This window comes from Chelon labrosus (assembly GCF_963514085.1).
Source record: "Chelon labrosus genome assembly, chromosome: 11".
Lineage (NCBI taxonomy): Eukaryota > Metazoa > Chordata > Actinopteri > Mugiliformes > Mugilidae > Chelon > Chelon labrosus.
The window spans coordinates 24130901-24151910 of NC_140344.1; the positions used below are offsets into that span (position 1 = coordinate 24130901).

General features: G+C 44.9%; 1 protein-coding gene across 1 annotated transcript; it reads left to right on the top strand.

Moving 5' to 3' along the window:
• Positions 1-1923: 1923 nt before the first annotated feature.
• Positions 1924-20669, top strand: kcng4a (potassium voltage-gated channel, subfamily G, member 4a). The gene is made up of 3 exons (XM_084554713.1): positions 1924-2170; positions 2279-2920; positions 19014-20669. Exons 1-3 carry the CDS (start codon positions 2063-2065, stop codon positions 19875-19877), a joined length of 1614 nt encoding a protein of 537 aa, XP_084410839.1. The 5' UTR covers positions 1924-2062; the 3' UTR covers positions 19878-20669.
• The last annotated feature ends 341 nt before the right edge of the window (positions 20670-21010 follow it).

Below are 21010 nucleotides of genomic sequence, written 5' to 3' on the forward strand. Positions count from 1 at the left end.
AACAACAGATCCCACAGGGAGTGGGAATCGATTAATAAATAGTTTATCAGCCCTCCTCTTCCTGCAAGGTGGAAATGAAATACCAGAATTGTGACAGGAGTGATTTATTGGTCCTCCCAGTACAAGATCCTCTCCTCCTGGGTCTGAATTAGTGACGCATGCTGGCGGGATTACATGCACCAGACTGTCTTCTCTGTTCAACAACACCTTCGATAAGCACGTGGTTTGCAGAAAAAAATGTCAATACTGTTGATAATATTTTTTTATTTTAGTGCAACTCAGCGACAGCCCCGCAGCTGCTGCGAGACTGTAGGTCTGGATTAGTTTTACAGGACACCATGCTGAGCTGGCCATCAGGGCTGTGAGTCAGGACTAGTCACAGTAACAGATGAGTGTTGTGTTTCCACAGGGAAGCCTGTACCTACACGTTATTTTAGAAACGGGTGGAAATTGACGTTGAGATTCTGGCTCAAATTGCTGTATCAATCGTGGAAGATCTATTGCAGCGTTTTATTCCCACCGAAAGGCTGACAGGAGAAAGCTTTACCGTCATTACCGGGATACAACAAGCTAGAGAACGGTGCATCTGAAAGGATAATTCCAGCTGTTTCAACCTGGGTCCTTTTCTTTCATCTTCGGCCAAGCTTATCTTTCGAAAGTAAGAACGTTCTCATCTGATTTCTTTGCAGTTTGGCGTTTGATCTCCAAAGGTTGTGCAGCTCAGAACACTTTCAAAAGTGTAGAATAATGCGATTTTCACGATAAGTTAAAGCTTTGATTTTGACTTGCCGGACCAAAAGAAGCACAGGTGTAATTTGTGCAGGAGGCTTGGCCAGAAATGCCTGAATGATGGCCATAAGAGAGAGTCTTTTGCAAGCTGCTGGCCTCCATGCATGGAGCTCAGGCTAAACATGATATTAGAACCCACTTTAAAACTCAATATTCAAGGCGTTGATGCACAGCAAACAATTCTGGGCAACTGTAACAACCAACGGTGCCAGTGATAGTTTCGGGGCAGTCATGTTGCCAAGAAAACATTCTGGACCCTGTGTCTTTTCCCTGTGTGTTTTAGTGTCTGTTGCTCGGATTTCTGCCCATTTTCAGCAGCCAATAACTTACTTGAGTGTGAATCATGCAGTGCAACCCGAATGTTCTTTTTAACACCCATAGTAACTAAAAGCAGCCAGAAACAGCCCTTACTGGATTTTGACTGTACATTTGTTTGCTAGCCATTCAGCTCCTGCACTGACCACCGTGACCGACCACCTATAGCTGCAGAGTTAATGTGTCAGTCTTGTTTCTCGCCGAAAGAAAGTGAGGGAGGAGCATAAAGCACTGCAGTCTCTCTCATTTAGGTGTGCTCTCTTTCCCTTTCTGTTCTCTCCCCGCCTATTATTGTCTCAGTCTTTCTTTCTGCCGTGGCCCCTGCCCCTATCTCAGTCTATCTATCTATGCTCCCTTATGACATTTTTTCTCTTTCTGTTTCTCTCCCAGTGCCTGCATGATGCCACCACGTGTCTAGGCCCTCCCTAATCCTGCTGCGGCGACACGGAGGATTCCCCTCAGTCACCGGACCCGTCGGTGCTACGCATTTGTCTGCTTGACTCATCCAAGCTCATTCACTGCAGCTATCAGCCGCTGATCAATCCTGCCCCACTCCCTCTGTTCAGGCGTTTTATTTTCTAGACTTCAGGCCAGGGATTACCCACGGGTCTGATGCTGAATCCTGATACACAAACTGAGTCTATTGTGGAGCTCTGATGATAGCTCAACTGAATTCAAACAGCTCTCCACTGCTCCGTCCTTCCCCGTTTGTGCTTTTGTTTGGAAGCCAAAGCCATAGCTTGTGAAATTTCTGAGAAAAAGAAACTCTGCACTGATTTCTTTTTTGTTCAGCTTGTCTGCGGTAGATGTGGGATGTGACAAGTCTTAGAAAAGGCTGCTACACAAAAAGGACTGATTCTTCATGAGTCCAGTAGGGTGCTATCTGCAGACTCTTTCTCGTCTTGGTTACATGGTCTGAACTGCCCACTCAGGAGCAGTTTGCTTTCCAAATGCTGCCATGCCCATCATCAGCAATGCCAACCATGACTTCAGCAATCTGTCCGTCAGTGATGACAGCAGCCTTGACCGCATCTTCACTGAGATCCCCGAGACTGAGACCATCAAGGTATGGATATGATTATCACTAGACGAGAGATGAATTAATTATATCAAATAGGAGATTATTTACTGTGCATCTGGTTATACGTTGAAGTTTTCATTCTTCACGCTCTAGGGTGTGCACTACCAAAGAGCTCAATTCATCCGACGGCCAGAGGACTTGGTGTCCGTCGACCATGCCTTGTTGGCGGTGATCAACGTCGGGGGAAACCGCTATACCTTCCCCTGGAGCACCCTGGAGCAATTCCCCCTCACGCGGCTTGGTCGCCTCTGCGGATGCCGTTCGCCCGAGGACATCGCCAGCGTGTGCGACGACTACGATGAAGCCCACAAGGAGTTCTTCTTTGACCGTTCACCGTCGGCCTTCAGGGTCATCCTCAACTTCCTGGCCGCGGGGAAACTCCGCTTGCTCCGGGAGATGTGCGTCCTCTCCCTGCACGACGAGCTGACCTACTGGGGCGTGGAGATGGCGTACATGGAGCGATGCTGTAAGAGGAAGATGTACACCCGCATCGAGGAGGTGCACGAGCAGGAGAGGCGCGAGGAGGAGTGCAGGCAGAGGAACGCCATGCAGCGCGTGATAGTGGAGGAGACGCGGTACCGGAAGGTGATGAACTGGCTGAGAGACATGATGGAGAATCCACACTCGGGCATACCGGGGAAGATCTTCGCCTTCATGTCGGTGATCATGGTTGCGGTGACCGTTGTCAGCTTGTGTATCAGCACCATGCCAGACCTCAGAGAGGAAGAGGAGAGGGTGAGTGTTGTCAAACCAATATTAAACAATCAGTTGCAATCAGTTCCACTGGAATAGGGCCAATAAATTCAAGATTTGTAGTAGGATGCCTGCAGCACCTCCGTCTGTCAGGGAGATTTATCACGAGCGGTGTGAGTGATTACAGCTGTCTCGTCTCGCAGCTCCCGCCTGATCAAAGATACAGTGATCACGAGGTTACAGAGCTGCTCACAACTTATTGTGACAAACTGGATGCTCATTTCGATGTTAGTGCATCTCCAGCACAACCTTTGTTTTCCTGGGATTTAACATTGAAGGTGTCAGTATGAAGAAACAAAAGAGAGAATGTCTTGTTTTATTCAAGGCAGGCATTGAAATTCTGCAGAAAGTCAAAATTCTAAAATATAAAATTCCCTGTCAACACACTCTCCTAAATATCCATGTGTGAAGCTGCTGTGTGTGTGTGTGTGTGTCCTGTGATCTGTATCTCCCCAGCGTGGGATAATGAAGCCTGAGCCGTTCACTGAGCCCTGTCCGGTATCTGAATAATGAAATGGGTGCACTGTATGTTGCAAAGAGGACGTACTCAGCCAAACGTGCGTTACTAGACACACTTCCAGTTGCACAGTTTTTGCAAAAAAACACTTAACATTGCCAGCCCCATCCATGCACATAGAGGCACTTGCACATTCAATTGCAAGGAATCCATTCAGTGTAACGGATAGGTCTCTCTCTGAACTATGCACACATTTAAACTCTTGTCTTCTGTTTTCATATAACAAAAAAAAAATGACTGCAGTGTATCTGTTGTTTTCTGCAACCTAAATTACATTACATATACGTTTTACCTACAGACAAAGCAACTTTCCTCCTATCTGTTTGCTCCTGTATCAGATAAAGTTGCACCTCTTTGCCCGAAGTGCCTTTTAAATAAGAATTTTAATGTAGATCTATAGTCCTCGTGTGTGTAAGGTAACCTCTACACAGCTGACAACAGGGGCTGCTAGAGAAGCCGTGAACTGCAGCTTCTCCGTATCGATTCTGACAAGGGGCCGCCCAAAGCATCGGGTGCAAGAGGCTGTGATACTGGAGAATTTAGGAACGGCAGAGGAGAGTACCGGCTGCAGAATGCTTGATGATTTGTAAAGGTTGAAGTGGGGAGCTGTGCCAGGAGGATGAGTCCTAGCAGTTAAAGACAGTCATCAGGAGCACAGATGGAAGGACTTGGGCACAGGAGAGGAACGAGTCCCTGGGTCTAATTCAGTGGGTGCTTGTAAACCTGTAGGAGTGAGTGATGGATTTGATATGGACCTTTTACGGCGTATGACAGGGCGAACCTAGTAGCATTTGCCTAGAGGGAAAAACCATTTATTTTCTGTGCAATGACTGCAATCACAACAGAAGAATCAGATGCAGCCTACAGCACTTACAGAGACTTTGTATAGATGTTACTGAACGCAGAAATAGATTATATTTCCTGATGCACAGCATTGTGGTTGCATTCTTGATGTAGATAGTAAATAGCTTGTAATTTTATCTCGTAAAAACGCAGGAGCATTTTTTTTTTCCAACACAATTCATTCTCATCAGAGTTTCTCTAAATGAAATGATCTGTGTGTTTCCATTTCCCCAAAACATCACTACGAATATACGCTTACGTCAAAGTGGTTCTGTGCACCGTGGAGCAGTTTTCTTTCTTTGTTGACAAAGCTGCTGCCTGTGTCGATTCCGGTTTTGTTCATTTTTTCAAACGCTTATTGAATAACTCCTCCTTTACCTACTCAAGTTTTACTGTTGTTATATTTATGTCCCTCCTGGACGCTCACCTGATGTTCACTGCATGCAGAAACAACATATTTGTAGATTCATAGAGAAATACATCGATCAGCCACAACAATAAAACCACTGACATGTCTGTGGAGGTTCTCAGGTCATGGCATATCCAAAAAAGGCAGCTGGACTTGTAACACTCTACAAGTCCAGCTGCCTTTTTTGAACCTTTTTTGGAAAAAAACACTGACAGGAAAAGTGAATAACATTGAGCATCTTGTGACAATGTTCAATGTTCTGCTGGGAAACTTTTGGACCTGGCATTCGTTTGTGTGGATGTTACTTAGACATGTAGCACCCACCTAGACCAGACCAGGCACCCCCACCCCATAGCAATGACACTCCTTGATGGCAGCAGCCATCCCCAACAGGATGCAGCCTGACACAGGCACACACACAAAAACGCTTTAGGTACAACTCAAAAAAACATAAAGAACAGCACAAGGTGTTGACCTAGCCTCTGAGGCCCCTCAACCCATAGGACCCAAAGGCCCCCCACAAACAACATCCTGTTGCCAGACACCACAGGACACCCTCAGAAGGCCCATGTCCATTCTCTGATGAGTCACAACTGTTTTGGAGGCACAAGGGAGATCTACACAATATTAGGAAGGTGGTCTTAATGTTATGCCTGATCAGTGGATTTTCCTACCGAATTCAAACACCACCCCTCTCTATTGATCGGGCCAGTCTGTTCTGAGTGACCTGGTTCCATGAGGCATTTTCAGTCTGACTGAGCTCTTATTGTGATTTTGAGCGTAATACTGGTGCCCACGTAATCGTAGCCAGTAAAACTCAACCTGTCTGCAGGGACGGAGGACACACCACAGGGACCAAGTCACTTCCCCAACCTCTTCACACACCGCATGTGCACACTTTTATTGATTCCTGGAATAGAATAGTGTTTCAAGGAAAAGCAGAGACTGCTGATACCCTCTGTTGTCAGTGTTGTTTTTATGCATGTGTTTGTGCGTTGTGAAGACAGTGGAGGTTATGAAGTCATCTCAGGTGTGTATGATTGTGTCTGGCATCTCACAGCCCTGGGAGGACGTTGTGGGTGTGTGTGTGCATGCGATCGTCCGAGCATCTTGGAAAGACAATGGCTGCCTCGTTCACTAGTAAACAAACCCATCTGCTGCCTTCATTAATTTCCTCTCTGCATTTTCCTGAGTTTCAAAACTGGAAACTCCATCATCCGCAGCGCCCGGGCCTAGCAGGATGCCCGTCATCTTTAATTCACGCGGCCCTGCCGTTTGTCTCTCCGTGGCTCTGCCTTGTGCTGCGGCAGGCCAAAATTTCCCTCATCCGCTCGTCAGTCATGCTTGCCTTTGTTTGCGTAAGAGGTGTAAAAGGAGAGATAAAGTAAGTGAGAGATGGAGGAATGGGCAGATAAACAGAGAGAGAGAGGGAGAGAGAGAATGTGTTTTGGATTGAGAACTAAAGGGTGAGTGGATGAGAGCAAGATCCTGGTAGAAAAAAATAAAAAGAAAGGGAAGAGATAAACCCTGCTTCATTTTACCCCTCCTCCTGCTGCCCTCTGTCAATGTAACATGTCCTCAGCTGATCCCGTCTATCAGACAGTACACTATGAGCCTTCGGGAGGGGCCTTTATCTTGGAGCTCCATTTCAAGCGCACTGATAATAACCCCTCTTTTCATCCCTCCATCCCCTGCTGTGCACCTCTGCACTGCTCTTTATGTAAAAAAAAAATAAATAAATAAAAATGTATCCATGTAAACACTTCAGGCTTCGTACAGTTGCGACGTTTTGACAGAAAACACTGATGTGTTGCATATATGCGCATAAGAAGATGCATGAAATATTTATGTAAAACGCGGGAGCCTTAACAGTAGCGCCAGATGAAACGGCCAGAGGAGTTTGTTAAAAATTGGACTCATGTAACCAAATGCACAAATTTTTAAATGTTATGTGAACGTTGCATTGATCCATTACAGACTGGAATATGCAAACAGCTGATTTGGACTAAAGCTAAATCAAGAATCCAGTCTCTATTATTTGCTTTGTCCACCAGAGAGAAGTGTCACGATTAAAAAACACATTATTAATGGATTCAATCATTTAATCTAACAGAAGGCCTATCATCTATCTATTTCTGAAAATGAACTCCCAGATGTTGGTATTTAAAATCAAAGTAGATCTGTAAAATGAACTTGCCCACTTGCCTCCAGATGTTTGAAACCTCCTGCTAGGATTTGATCACACAACCAAATAATTCGTTGACAGCTGACAAAACAGTCCAAGGTCGGATCTGTGAGGGCAAGGCTAAGAACTGTCACTTCGTCTTCTTCTGACGGCACTCTGTAACTCTGTAATGGGATCATTTAAAGGAAAATGGAAACTGGAACAGCTGCTAACTTTCACATTTTTAAATCAACGTTTTTGGGTTTTTTTCTCTGAGGAGCTGCTTCTTCCACGCCACAAAGACAGTCCCCCGTCCGAATCAGGCTGCTAGTGTTTTGGGTTGAGATTATGATCCAGTGTGAAGTCAAGATCAGTTCTGATTAGGACACGGGTTTGGTATAAATCTAAAAGCTTCCTTGTATCTTAAAGAGTCTCAGCAAGACAGATGTTTGCAGTTATCTGCTTATACACCGATCAGGCATAAAATTAAGACCTTATATGTCCTTATATGATGTAGGTCTCCCTTGTGCCTCCAAAACAGTTGTGACTCATCAGAGAATGGACATGGACCTTCTGAGGGTGTCCTGTGGTGTCTGGCAACAGAATGTTGTTAGTGGGGGGGGGGGGGGGGGGGGCTTCGAGGGGAGGGGCCTTTGAGGATCATCCCACAGATACTTGATCAGTTTGGGATCTAGTGAATTTAGAGGTCAGGTCAACACCTTCTGCTGCTCTTCATGGGTTTCTGAGTTGTTCCTAAAGCGTTTTTGTGTCTGCATCCTGCTGGGGATGTCTGCTGCCATCAAAGAGTGTCATTGCTATGGGGTGCAGGTGCCTGGTCTGGTCTAGGTGGGTGCTACATGTCTAAGTAACATCCACACAAATGAATACCAGGTCCAAAACTTTCATAACAGAACATTGAATTGTCACAAGATGTTATTGACTTACCTGTCCAGGGTGTACCCCTGCCTCTCGCCCGATGACAGCTGGGATAGGCTCCGGCAGACCCCTGCGACCCTTAACAGGAATAAGCGGGTATAGAAGATAAATGAATGAATGAATGAATGTTAGTGACTTCACCTGTTAGTGGTTTTAATGTTGTGGCTGATTGGTAACTTTACTTTTACTGTTTCAGTGTCACCCTTGACTCAGTTATTCTCATTCTAGTAATTACTCCTTAATGTAATAGCTCTGTAGCAGAAGCACAGTCTGTTTTCCTTCTGGGTTTTTCATCATCCTAACCCAGAACTGACCCTCTCTAATCTCTTTGAGTCCAATCTCTGACAGCAGCGTTAAAGATGGGAAAGAACAGGATGTACGTAAATGCAGCGGGTCTCAGCATACGGCGATAACCTGCCTGAATTCACATCATGTTCTTATTCAAATGCCACAACATCCTTCAAAAACACTGACTTTCCGCATATTTCAGAGTAAAACTTTTTAGCAAACTTTTTCAGCGTTTTCATTTTCCCCTTCATATACATCAAAGTGTTTTACCCTCAGCGATTCATGGCTTTAATATTCTCCTCGAGTGTTTTTCAGACAGACCAGTCAGATTTGCTCTCCTTTTCCTAATTCAGTCGTATTCTGGCCCGGGGAGTTATTGAAGTGGCCGTTTAATGTCCTTAATGCCGTAAATTGAAGTGGGATTTGCCGTTCAATAATTACGTCCCGGGGCATCAATCACAAGTATCTGGAGAGAGGATGGAGACAGAGAGAGAGAGCGAGCAGAGTGGCAGACTTCACGACTCAAGCGTCAGGCTGTGAGCTTTCTGTCCATCCACTTGTTCTCAAGCAGAGATCTGTCAATAATCTTTCTGAACCACAGAACCTGCCTGGACTTGTGATTATAGAGAGAGCAGACAGGTATTTGATTTCTTATTCTATTAAGAGACACACAAAAAAATGGAGAGAGACAGGGTGAGACACAGATAATGTGCCTTATGAAGTCCGAAGGAAGATAAGGCAATTTCTTATGTATTAGAAGGGAGGGAGGTGATAGAGGAGTCAGGATCGATTTGAAGATAAGAGAACAGGGAGGAGGTGAAAAGACCAAACCCCTGCTGGCCTCCCTCGCTCCGTCTTCTCAGAGGAGCTGCTCGAAAGGGGGTGGATGAGACACAGAGATATAAGCTGGGAACATAAAGAGAGGACACAGACGCTCAAGGAGAATATAGAACTCATAGTCGTATTTCTGTATTATCTACACCAATCAGCCACAACATTATGACCGCTGACAGAAGAACTGAATAACATTGAGCATCTTGTGGCAATTCAGTTTAGGAACAACTAAAAAAAAAACATGAAGAACAGGACCTGGCCTCCAAATTCACTAGATCCCAAACTGATCAAGTATCTGTGGGATGATCCACAGAGGCCCCCTCCCCTCAAAGGCCCCCCCACTAACAACATTCTGTTGCCAGACACCACAGGCCCATGTCCATTCTCTGATAAGTCACAACTGTTTTGGAGGCAACAAGGGAGACCTACACAATATTAGTAAGGTCAAGAAAGAAGGAAAGTAATTTTCAATGGAAGCCCAACACTTTCCCTGCATTACAGGCATGACACCTTTTGCAGCTCTCCAGTGACACTTAAACCCATCAACCTACCATATCTTTCACTTGTAAATGTTTCTTTAATTATTTAAATAATCACGTAGCTTCAAGAAACATTTTTGATGGTGCGTCATTGTCGGAACGATTTACAACACATGTCACTGTAAAGGAGAGAAGAATAACAATGCTTTCGCGTTTGTACCAATGGGTCTTCCTGTCATATCTCCAGCTACCAGAAACTAAAAAAAAAAAAACTGTCTGTTCCCTTATCTGTCGCTTTACACCAACGTCCGGCTCCATTGAGAATCGTTTGGAACAGATCAAAGTACTGGCCGTGATAATATCTCAAGCATGTACATCTCCTGCTTCTGAACTGTGCAGAATTCCATTATGTGAATCAACAAAGCCATTTTTATTTCTGTCTCTGAGGGGGAGTTGTGATTTGGTATCCAACATTTTTGAGTGTCTGGACTTGGAAGCATGAAGGATGTTTCCCCCCGCGGCTCAAAGCAGCGCGGCCGACACTCTGATCCGGAAAACTACGTTTCGTGTTAGTGTAATACAACTGAAGGCCTTCCCAGCTTTTTGTTTTATTTAAGTTCATTGCACGCGCAAGATGTGAGACACGTACTGTGACTTTAAATGTGTGCCTCCAAAACAGTTGTGACTCATCAGAGAATGGACATGGGCCTTCTGAGGGTGTCCTGTTGTGTCTGGCAACAGGATGTTGTTAGTGGGGGCCTTTGGGTCCTATGGGTTGAGGGGAGGGGCCTCTGTGGATCATCCCGCAGACACTTGATAAGTTTGGGATCTGGTGAATTTGGAGGCCAGGTCAACACCTTGTGCTGTTCTTCATGTTTTTTTAGTTGTTCCTAAAGCCTTTTTGTGTGTGTGTCTGTGTCAGGCTACATCCTGCTGGGGATGGCTGCTGCCATCAAGGAGTGTCATTGCTATGGGGGTGGGGGTGCCTGGTCTGGTCTAGGTGGGTGCTACATGTCTAAGTAACATCCACATGAATGAATGCCAGGTCCAAAGGTTTCCCAGCAGAACACTGAATTGTCACACGATGGTCAATGCTATTTACTTGTCCTGTAAGTGGTTTTAATGTTATGGCTGATTGGTGTAAGTTGTGGGGCTGTTTTGTCATTCTTGTTAGTCTAAATATTAGGGTTAAGGTGTGGGGTTAGGGTAAGCATCACGGTTAGACACTTAGTTGAGACGATTAGGGTTCAGGTAACAGGCTAGGGAATGTATTATGTCAATGTAATGATCTCATAAAGATAGAAACACGAGTTTGTGTGTGTGTGCTCTATTCTCACTCATCGGCTAAATCCTGGAGACAAAGCACCATCGTCAATGTTGAGCCTTGTTTTAGCACAAAACTTATTGGCACAAAATCAAAATATGCATTCGTAGCGCGCCACGTACGCTCCTGTATGGGGCATCGTCACAATTTCAACCTCCATTAAACGCGCATGAAGGGAGCATAAATCGGCGTTGGTGTCTGTAAACTTTGTTGCCATGGCAGAGTGAGACCGAGGCTGTCAAGGGCTATAAGTCATGGCGCATAAATTTAACCTAAAGGGAGCTGGTGGCTGGAGAGCAGTTAGTGTAAGGGAAAATATTTTACAAAACAAAAATAATAAATAAATGTGGGGTGGTTATATCATAGGATAACACTTGCTAAGGTTCACCTGCACCTACATTCTCTAAGTCAGAAGGACAGAGCTGACACATAAAGTTGAAGGTGATAAAGTGTGCAGAGATTCAGTATTCACACAGTCTGGAGAGGATGTGTAAATATTTGTCTATGTGAATTGCCACACTCCATTGTGATGCATCTGACTCTGTGCACTAATAATTAGCAGGCACGTGCAATTCCTCCCTGCTCTCGTCTGCAGACATGTATGCATCCGGCCGTATCAGTGCAGAGCACATTCCATGCCTATTACGGCCTATCTGCTTATGAACTGCATTCACTGAGTCAGATGTGCTGCATGGTTGCCAAGTGGGATTATTGAGAGAACGGCAAAGTATGAGGTGTTTATCCTGTCCATGCCAGGACGGGACTGCACAGCATAGACAAGTGTAGCACAGTGCAGTGGAGAGGTGTCAGTCACTAGGCGCTGGGCAGTTTCAGGCATTTTGAAGTTTTGAACAAACACGTCCAAACAGTCACAGTATATTAACGAGGATACAAGACGCGCCGTGCCATAAATGTCAAGCATCCTTCTTTGTTACAGAACAAGAATAATAAGCCTGTTTATTTATGTGTGTGTGTGCATGATCCAGAAAGGTGAGTCCTCCACAGTAAAGAACAGCAGGTTGAACTTCAATTTCCTTCCCAAACAAGACCCACCAGACCAAATCTAATGGGGAGCGCACCAACAAAAACAGCGATAAATTTCAAGGCTCATTGCCAGGATGTTGATAACAAAGTGACGGATACCGCTGGGAAATGGAACGTTTGATGATATCCCTGCAAATATACCCTGATTTGGTCATATTTATCTGGCTATAGTGGAGCCATTTTTGGGTGTTTAAAGCATAGTCATGTTTCCTCGGAACTGGGACACACTGAACTGATCCTGGCTCAGTATCCTGCACCACCAGAGAGTGTATGCTCGTTCAGAGCAGATGTACGGTAGCCTGGAGAGCTCAAAACTATAGGAAAAAGATATGTATGTATTATTTTAATATAGCTGGGTAAGAATACACAGGTAAATACAGAACTGAGATGCCAATAGAGATCCGATACTGATCTTTAATATTAAATATCGGCCGACTTGAGTCAAAATCCGATCTTAAATTAACAAAATGTCCTCGTCTGGAGAGGGAGTCCAATTAATGGGGCTGTCAGAGTTAATGTACCTGATATCTGTCGTTAACCCCGCAGTGTTTCTTTATCTTTCTTCTATATTTGCAGCTTGTTTCTGTATTTGTTTGTTTCCCTCTCACTTGGCAGCCTTTTTGTCTAAATGAAGCATGGGCTGTTTGCTCTTGTGTTTTTTTTCTACTCACGTGTGCTCCCGGGGCCACCACACAGACAGGCTAACAACGAACAAAAATGAACGAGGTGGAGACTGAACAGATTAGTTTGAAGCTAAATGATTCATGTAATTCAGTTATAAAACACGGTCTGAAACTTTGACAGAGATACAGCAGGAAATAATGGAAACTTGGGTGTTCTTCTTACTGACGAGACAGTACAAAGTTGCTGGCAATAGGTAGTTAGATTACAGAAGATGAATGAATGAATGAATGATTGAATGTATGCCTGCACAAAGTGGATCATAACTTTGCTGCTGTGTGTGTGAGACGTACGGGGTCCCCATGCTTCAGATTTCACCTCTTTTCCTCATCAACTTATCTTGTATTCCTGTTCTCCCTCTGCACCACTTAGCCAGCCACTCTCCTTTCATCTATTCTTCTTCACTTTCCTCTCTTCTGTCTTATCCTACCCACCTTGACTCTTTCATTTTTCAAGCTGTTGATTTTTGATGGGCCCCTCTGCAGCCTCTGCAGCTGCCTTGTATGAAAATAAAACAGTTCAGCTGTGCTTTCACACTCGTGTCCACCCGTTATAGCGCTCGGCGAAGGAGGACGGTCAGTGGACTGTGTGTCTTTGGAGACTGGGTGGCTTACAGTTCCTTGCCCTGTGTGCATCTGTGCGTACAGCTAGCCGGTAACAGGAGAGCAGCAGAATAATGGATGGAGGTGTCACATAATACGAGCTCTTTAATAACCCATGACTGCCGAAGACACTGCTTGATGTGCAGTATTTCTGGTTAAGGCCACTGCTGTGCCGTTTAACCACACCCCCTAATCCGTCGCCTGTCTCCCTTGGTCGTCCTTGGCGTTCGTCCCCTTTCTCCTCCTTTCAGCTCTTCTTATTTGGAGCTTTTAGGCTTTAAAGGCGAGGGCAAGGTCAGTGCAGCAGCAGAGAGGAGGGAGTGTTCATTGGTGCAAAGTTTGTTCAAGGTCTGTTCCAGAGGTGAAGCTGATTGATGGGCAGAATCTTTCCTTTTCCTTTGTTCCCCTCTCTGCCCGAAACCTCTTCATCCAGCGGGATTACAGAGTCATCACGGGAGACAGACCCCGAGAGAGATGTTAAAGAAATAAATGAAGACTCAGCTATATAGGGATGTGCTGTGAAAGCGGTATAGAATGAATTGAAAAACCCTACACCAGGGAGCATTCCTAAGAATGATAACCCAATTTTAAATACAGTGCACTACTGTACTGAAAAAAAGCACACGTCTACAGTACATGTGTCTGTATCGTTCATGGCATAGTGTGACAGTTGTTGCATTCAGGGAGAGTCGTCCCAGTTCCCAACTGAAGGCGGTGAAATGTGGAGCTTTATCTCACCCACAAGCATAAAAAAAACAAAAAAAAAAACAACACATTTATAATTCAGAACTATAGAAGCTTTCCCTTGTCTAACAATAAAGAGGCACATTTACACTTCAGACCCGTGGTACACAGAGTGACCGTGCATCCAGCAGCTCGGCTGTCTCACAGCACGCCGACGGGTCACCAGCAAAGGGTCGATGGGAGGCTGTCAGCAAGAATGTGAAACTCAGCTCGTGTTGGCAAACACAGCACAATGCATTAAGACTTTTTCATCTTGGAATTACGCTTTCACGTGTAGATCTGTGTTTTTCTTCCTTCCTAAAGAGCACACAAACAACCTCCTGCAGATTGCTATCCTTGTGATGGAACCTTTACGCTATCAAAGAGAGACTCAAAGTTCATTCATTCATTCATTTTCTGTAACCGCTTGTCCTGTGAAGGGCTCCTGGGGGGCTGGAGCCTATCCCAGCTGTCATTGGGCGAGAGGGAGGGTACACCCTGGACAGGTCACCAGTTTATCGCAGGGCTAACACAGAGAGACAGACAACCATTCACACTCACATCTACGGCCAATTTAGAATCACCAATAAACCTAACGAGAATGTATTTGGATGGTGGGAGGAAGCCAGAGTACCCGGAGAGAAGCAGACACAGGGAGAACATGCAAACTCCACACAGAAAGGAACCAGATGGAATCAAACCCAGAACCTTCTTGCTGTGAGGCATCAGCGCTAACCACCACACCGCTGCGCCTCCCGAGTCAAAGTTATGCACCGATTAAATTTTTCTGACCATCTGTCTAACACAAACACTGATATCAGTGTAACACCCTGACTATGATCCTAATTATGCAATGAAAGCCAGATGTTTAATCAGAGAGGTGACGGAAAGCATTTCAATGACGCTGCGGAGTCAGCGCCAGACATTTGCTTGTCAGTAAAAAAGATCATTCTATACACGCTGCTCTAAGGCAAACTGTCTTCCTCAGACATCAGATATTGAAACACTTTGCTCCAAAACCATCGTCACGATTCTCTCTCTCCCTCACATTGCACCGAGAGCACAGCATTTCAGTCATTTTCAGCTCAAATCTACTATTTTCCACAGTTCTCAGTGTGGTTACAAAAAGTAATGGAAATTTCTTTAGGAAGTCTTCTGAGTTCAGAATTTGAGGTATTTCTTTTAGTATAAGTCACATCCTTGCACATCCTTCATTTAGGGAAAATAGCTGGAAGGATGTGCCACCCCTATATTGTACAAGTTACTATTCTATATGTGCGAAAACAAGATGCATAAAGGAAAACAGTTTAAAGAATTGTCTCGGGAGTTTTGGCGAATTCAGCACTTTACCACTTTTGCACAAATCTATGGGATATCTGCATTTTATTATGTGTGCATCGCTGCATTTGTCTTTGATTACCTTTTTCTTTTTGTTTTCATTTAATTATTTTGTGTAGTAGGTTTCCTTTGTAGGAAAGTCTGCAAATCTTGTCCTGTAAATTCAAGTTAAGAAAAATTAGAGAGGCTTTGTTTTAGAGAGGTTTCCTATGTTCTCTTTTCAACTCCGTGCCCATGTCACGCCTCGCACAATGTTCTCCAGCCTCTCTGCGGGTCTTTGTCTTAATTTGACATTGAGATGTGTTAGTACGGACGAAAATGTAAAACCCCGTGTGAGGGCAGCTGCTGGGGTGAAAGGCGTCTGTGCTGCAATGTGCCATCGCTGACAGCAGCTCCACAGAGAGTCGTACAAATGAGATGAGGTCGGGGTGATAGTTGGTGTTGCGGGAGGTTATCGTGTGTGCGGTCGTGTGTGTTTAAATGGTTGAAAGACAGAAGTGGAAAGCTTCCATCTGTAACAAATGGCCTCTCCTTCGTGGGGTGAGAACAGTATTGCGAGGCTCGCATGGGAGGGAGAGAAAGAGCAGTTAGGAGGGTAACAAACGACAGGTGGAAAGTGCACAGGAGAGACATAACATGTTTGCTGTGGGGAGATAGCGTCCTAAAGATTAATACAGGACAGACAGATGGCCAGAAATCTCAGTAGAGCTGAAATAAACCCATGACGAATGAGGTAAGATTGAGGACAAGGAGAGGTGTAAAGGTTAATATTTAGTTAAAGATTTATTGAAGTGGTGCTTCTCTGGGAGAAAACGTTTAAAATACCGAATGTGTCCTGTCCTTTTGTGAATGCTCTCCACCTGAGGACCACACATTCCTCGTCTCCAGACGTCCGAAGAAATCATGGGCTGTTCCAGTGAGGCAATTATGATATTTTTTAGTGTGCAGGCTGCTGGCGAACAAAATAGTGAATTCAGTAAGTTGGATATTTGTCATTTTAGTAATATGTGGAATTTAAAATTGGCATCAAACTGCACCAGTCGAGGTTTTAGATTAAATGCATTAAAAAGACTGCAGTCAAATGTGTAAAGTTAAATCATAAAGCGTCACCTTCCTTGGAGCGTTCCTTCCTTCAGCTCTTTGAGCTTTTTAGGCTTCTCTACTTTATGATGCAGATGTTACTTCCTAGTGCAGTTTAAAAGCCAGTGTATCTGAAGCCTTGAGTGGTTTTGTCTTGTTATGCTTCCTCCAAGTGGCTAAAAAGTAAATTCAAGTAGCTATAAAGACAGGCTAGGATCATTTTTAGATGAAAGTGTTTATCGTCATGTAACTGCACGTAAGAACTTTGCATCCGTTTACAGTAACGATGCAGTAATTGTTGAAGCGTTTTGAAGCACATTTTATTATATAATTTAAAAAGCCATTTGGTGATCACCTACTTACACGTCTTTAAAATTTAAAATTTAGCCGCAAAACACAACACAGAAGCCACTTTGAGGACACTTTGACACTACGTTCGCTATCGTTTAAACCCAGAGGAAAATTATTTCCAAAGAAGCCAGGCGGATCGTTTTTCTGTTTAAAATTATTCACAGCAACTCTAATATTTCCAGCGAGCGGCTTGTTTTGGCCATAGAAACGTGGAATCTGGGGTTTTAATATTTAATTTGGTGTACACACCACAAGGCTCTAATGAAGAGTCGATACCACCCACGCTGTACGCTGCGAGCACGCTGTCGGTTTACTGCGAGCGTGAGTGCTGAGAAGCCGCATAAAACCGCTTTAATCGATATTTATGTGTTAAATATAACAGTAAATAACGATAAAAATAAGAGAACACGCTCATACACGAAAGATAGAAATTAAATATACCATAAGCAATTTGGTTTTCCACTTGAATTTCAGCACTTTTCACATCCTCAGGCAAATTGTTTCACCAGCATAAAAATGAAAAGTTTCCTCACCAAAACCTTTTGTCCTGTACTTTAACATTTTCAACCACTAGACAACCTCCCAGAGTCTCTGAAGGGACCGCTCCGGTTCATGAATTGCAAGGAGACTTGAACTGGAACTACTCCATCATTTAACGTGATGTAGTGCTCTCAGAGTGAATGCATGAAGGGTCTAAAGTCAAAGCAGCGCCACAAATTACAGGTCAATCTCTAGGAATGAAGTGAAAGATTAAAAGTCACAGTGGGATGAGAGTGAGTGAAAAAGCCAAGAGGACAAAAGTGATGAATGAGAGCAGGAGGACATGTGTGTGTTTGAAGGATGCATCGCGCATAGAGACGACGTGGAGGGTGTTGAAGGAATGAAGGATCTAGTGCAGAAAGAGAGCAGAACGAGGGGCAAGCGGGAAATGAAGGATGAAAAGGGGAGGGAGTCCGGAAGGGGTGATGGAGGAGGAAACAGAATGAGTGATGAGAAGGTGGCGAGAGAGGAGAGGGTAGCAGGGGGAGAAAAGAAGGACGAGTAGGACGGAAAATAGATGAGGCGGCGCGGAGAGACGAATGTGCAAGGAGTAGTGGAGAAAATGTGGAGAGGCTGACGAAAGAAGGGTCAGAGAGAAGTCCACGGTGTCCACTTTAATAATAAATACAGTCATTCAGTCTTGTATTCAGTTGTTTTCTTATATCAAGTAAGAAAGACCTCTACTGTCTGCAGGACACGTGACTCTTCTTTGTGAGAAGGAAGTGGCATGTAGCTAAAGCCACAAAGATGGGTGGTGATTGGGTTGGATGGATTACTCAACCAATTTATTGAACAGGACTCTAGAGAGTGTAAAGTGTTTATTAATGTAAGCATGAGGACAAAGGTCCCTAAATCACATCAGAAAATGGATGCCAACACTACAGCAGGTAACAAGCAAGGATAGAGGCATAGGATACACCGATCAGGCACAACATTATGACCAGCTTCCTAATATTGTGTAGGTCTCCCTTGTGCCTCCGAAGCAGTTGTGACTCATCAGAGAATAGACATGGGCCTTCTGAGGGTGTCCTGTGGTGTCAGATTGTTATTAGTGGGAGGCCTTTGGGTTGAGGGGAGTGGCCCCTGGATCATCCCACAGATTCCTGATCAGTTTGTGATCGAGAGAATTTGGAGGCCAGGTCAACACCTTGTGCTGTTCTTCATGTTTTTTTGTGTGTGTGCCTGTGTCAGGCTGCATCCTGCTGGGGATGCCTGCTGCCATCAAGGAGTGTCATTGCTATGGGGTGGGGGTGCCTGGTCTGGTCTAGGTGGGTGGTACATGTCTAAGTAACATCCACATGAATGAATGCCAGGTCCAAAAGTTTCTCAGCAGAACATTGTATTTTCACAAGATGCTCGACGTTATTTACTTCTCCTGTCGGTGGTCATAATATTATGGCTGATTGTCCTCACTGAATTCAACACACGTTTGTTTGTTTTTCATTTTTGTCTGGGGTGAGTGTAAGCGTCGGGGAAATTGAATAAAGTGAGAACGAGCTGCGCAACGACACACGGATTTGTAGAAGAGAGTCCGTTAACAGCAGCGTTCTCTTACTCCACAGCCTCCCATGTATTATTACACGATGATACTGCAGTCATTATTGCATTTTGTCACCACTCCCACAGAGTGTTATATTAATCTTTGAAGTCTTCCCAAATGAAATAATTGATTGATTTTGTCACTGTTGTATCTATCAGTACAGCTGCGGTAGCATTAGCATACTGAGTGACTGTAACTCATGATTTATTAATGATCGCCACGGATGATTATCTGACCTCAGGATTTTTGTCTTCTCTCCATCTCTCCATGCCTTTCTCCACCATCTGTCTTGCTCCCTGTCAACCCCTGCTCCTCTCATCCTCAATCTCCCTGCCTCTCCTTGTCTCTCCACCGACTCCCCCGACCCTTTATTCTACCTCAGGGCGAGTGTTCCTCCAAATGCTACAATATGTTCATCATAGAGACGGTGTGCGTAGCCTGGTTCTCCCTGGAGTTCATCCTGCGGTTCATTCAGGCCCGCAGTAAGCTGGACTTTCTCCGCGGGCCGCTCAACATCATCGACGCCATGGCCATCCTTCCCTACTATGTGTCCCTCGTGGTGAAAGAGGAGGACCCATCCATGGAACATGAGAGGCCAGGGGGAGGTAAGGGCTACTTAGACAAGCTGGGCCTGGTGCTGAGGATCCTGCGGGCACTGAGGATCCTCTATGTAATGCGTCTGGCTCGCCACTCTCTCGGCCTGCAGACGCTGGGGCTGACGGTCAGGCGCAGCACCCGGGAGTTCGGCCTCCTTTTGCTTTTCCTCTGTGTTGCCGTCACCCTCTTCTCCCCGCTGGTCCACCTAGCTGAGAGCGAGCTCACAGGCACCCATGACTTCAGCAGCATCCCCGCCTCCTACTGGTGGGCCATCATCTCCATGACGACAGTGGGATACGGCGACATGGTGCCGAGGTCCATTCCGGGGCAGGTTGTAGCGCTGAGCAGCATCCTAAGCGGGATCCTCATCATGGCCTTCCCTGCTACTTCCATCTTCCACATGTTCTCACGCTCCTACCAAGAGCTCAAGATGGAGCACGACCGATTGTTCAAAGAGGAGTGCGCTGCTGCTGCGGCAGCCGCTGCAGCCACGGGGGAGCTGCAGGAGGCGGGAGGTGAAGCTACGCCTGAACTGGGATTACGTAAAGACAAGGACAGTGTTCACTCACTGGAGTCCATGGCTCTGCTAGGGAAAGGTGGTGAAGCTGCAGGAAACAACAACCACAACATTCCAGCTGCAGCTTTCTGAACAGTATTCTCACTGACTGACTGACTGACTGACTGACTCAATCCTAAACTTCCAAGAAGTCCACTAGTCTCTCTGTTGCATACAATGAAAGTGACTATTGCCCCAAAGGCCTCACTATCCATGCAGTTCTAAAGACGTCAGTGTTGCATTGGATGAAAAAAAAAAAAATCTTTTCTTCTGGTCTTCAGACGGACGATGAGGAGTGAGAACGCTGCAGACTGCTCAGAAACTGAAAGACATTCAACCCTTTAAACTGGACGGCCCATTTGTCTGACCAGAAAGCCTCTGCAGCAATATAAGTTACAGGCTGCTTCTGTTAACATGCAATATTCAATCCAAAGTTGCTTTTCCTTCCACTGTGAAAATAATTATAAGCCTGACTGCAACTTTTAGTTCCATTGTCATTATTTTTTAATATGTTGCCTACAGTATGATCTCAAAGGGTGACTCATACTGTATACTCTTCTGCCATGAATTCGATGAAGTGCTCCTCTTAGCTTATTTTTAAGAAGCCTGAAGCCATGTTCTGAAAAGAAATATAAACAGTTTTACCCGTATATGATGTATATCTATCTCTCTGTCACATATACTCGTATGCTTGGAAAGAAGGAACTCCGTCCTCTGCTATGAACTACAGGTAAACCGTGTCGAGATACTGCGGAATGATCCTGATTGGTTTCGATCAATAAGGAAGTCAAAGGATGGAGAGAGGAAGAGAGGGCGAGTGTGCGGAGTGAAAGAGAGTGAGCGCTAACAACCATGAAATGTACTTTGCAACGCTCCAAATAAAAGCTCTCCTGGTAATCTGAGAGAAATCCATTTTCTGGGCTTTAATTTCTTTTGGTTTGTTCTGGGCATGACGGTCTAATCTTCTTGGCCGGCTGGGGATGCTCAATCAGAGTCCTGATGCTGAACATTTCTGAGAGGAGAAGGAGAAACAGAAACAGCTGCCTCAGCCAGACACACAGATGAGTATTTAGTGAATTCTGTCACAATCCCCTTCTTACATCACGTCCTTGTTTTCATGTTCATAATTACACTAGTTTGGACGGTTCCAAGACAGGGATCTCCTTAATGCAATGCGACTAAAGCACACCTCTGCACAGTGTTACATCTTCAGGTCTGGGATAAAT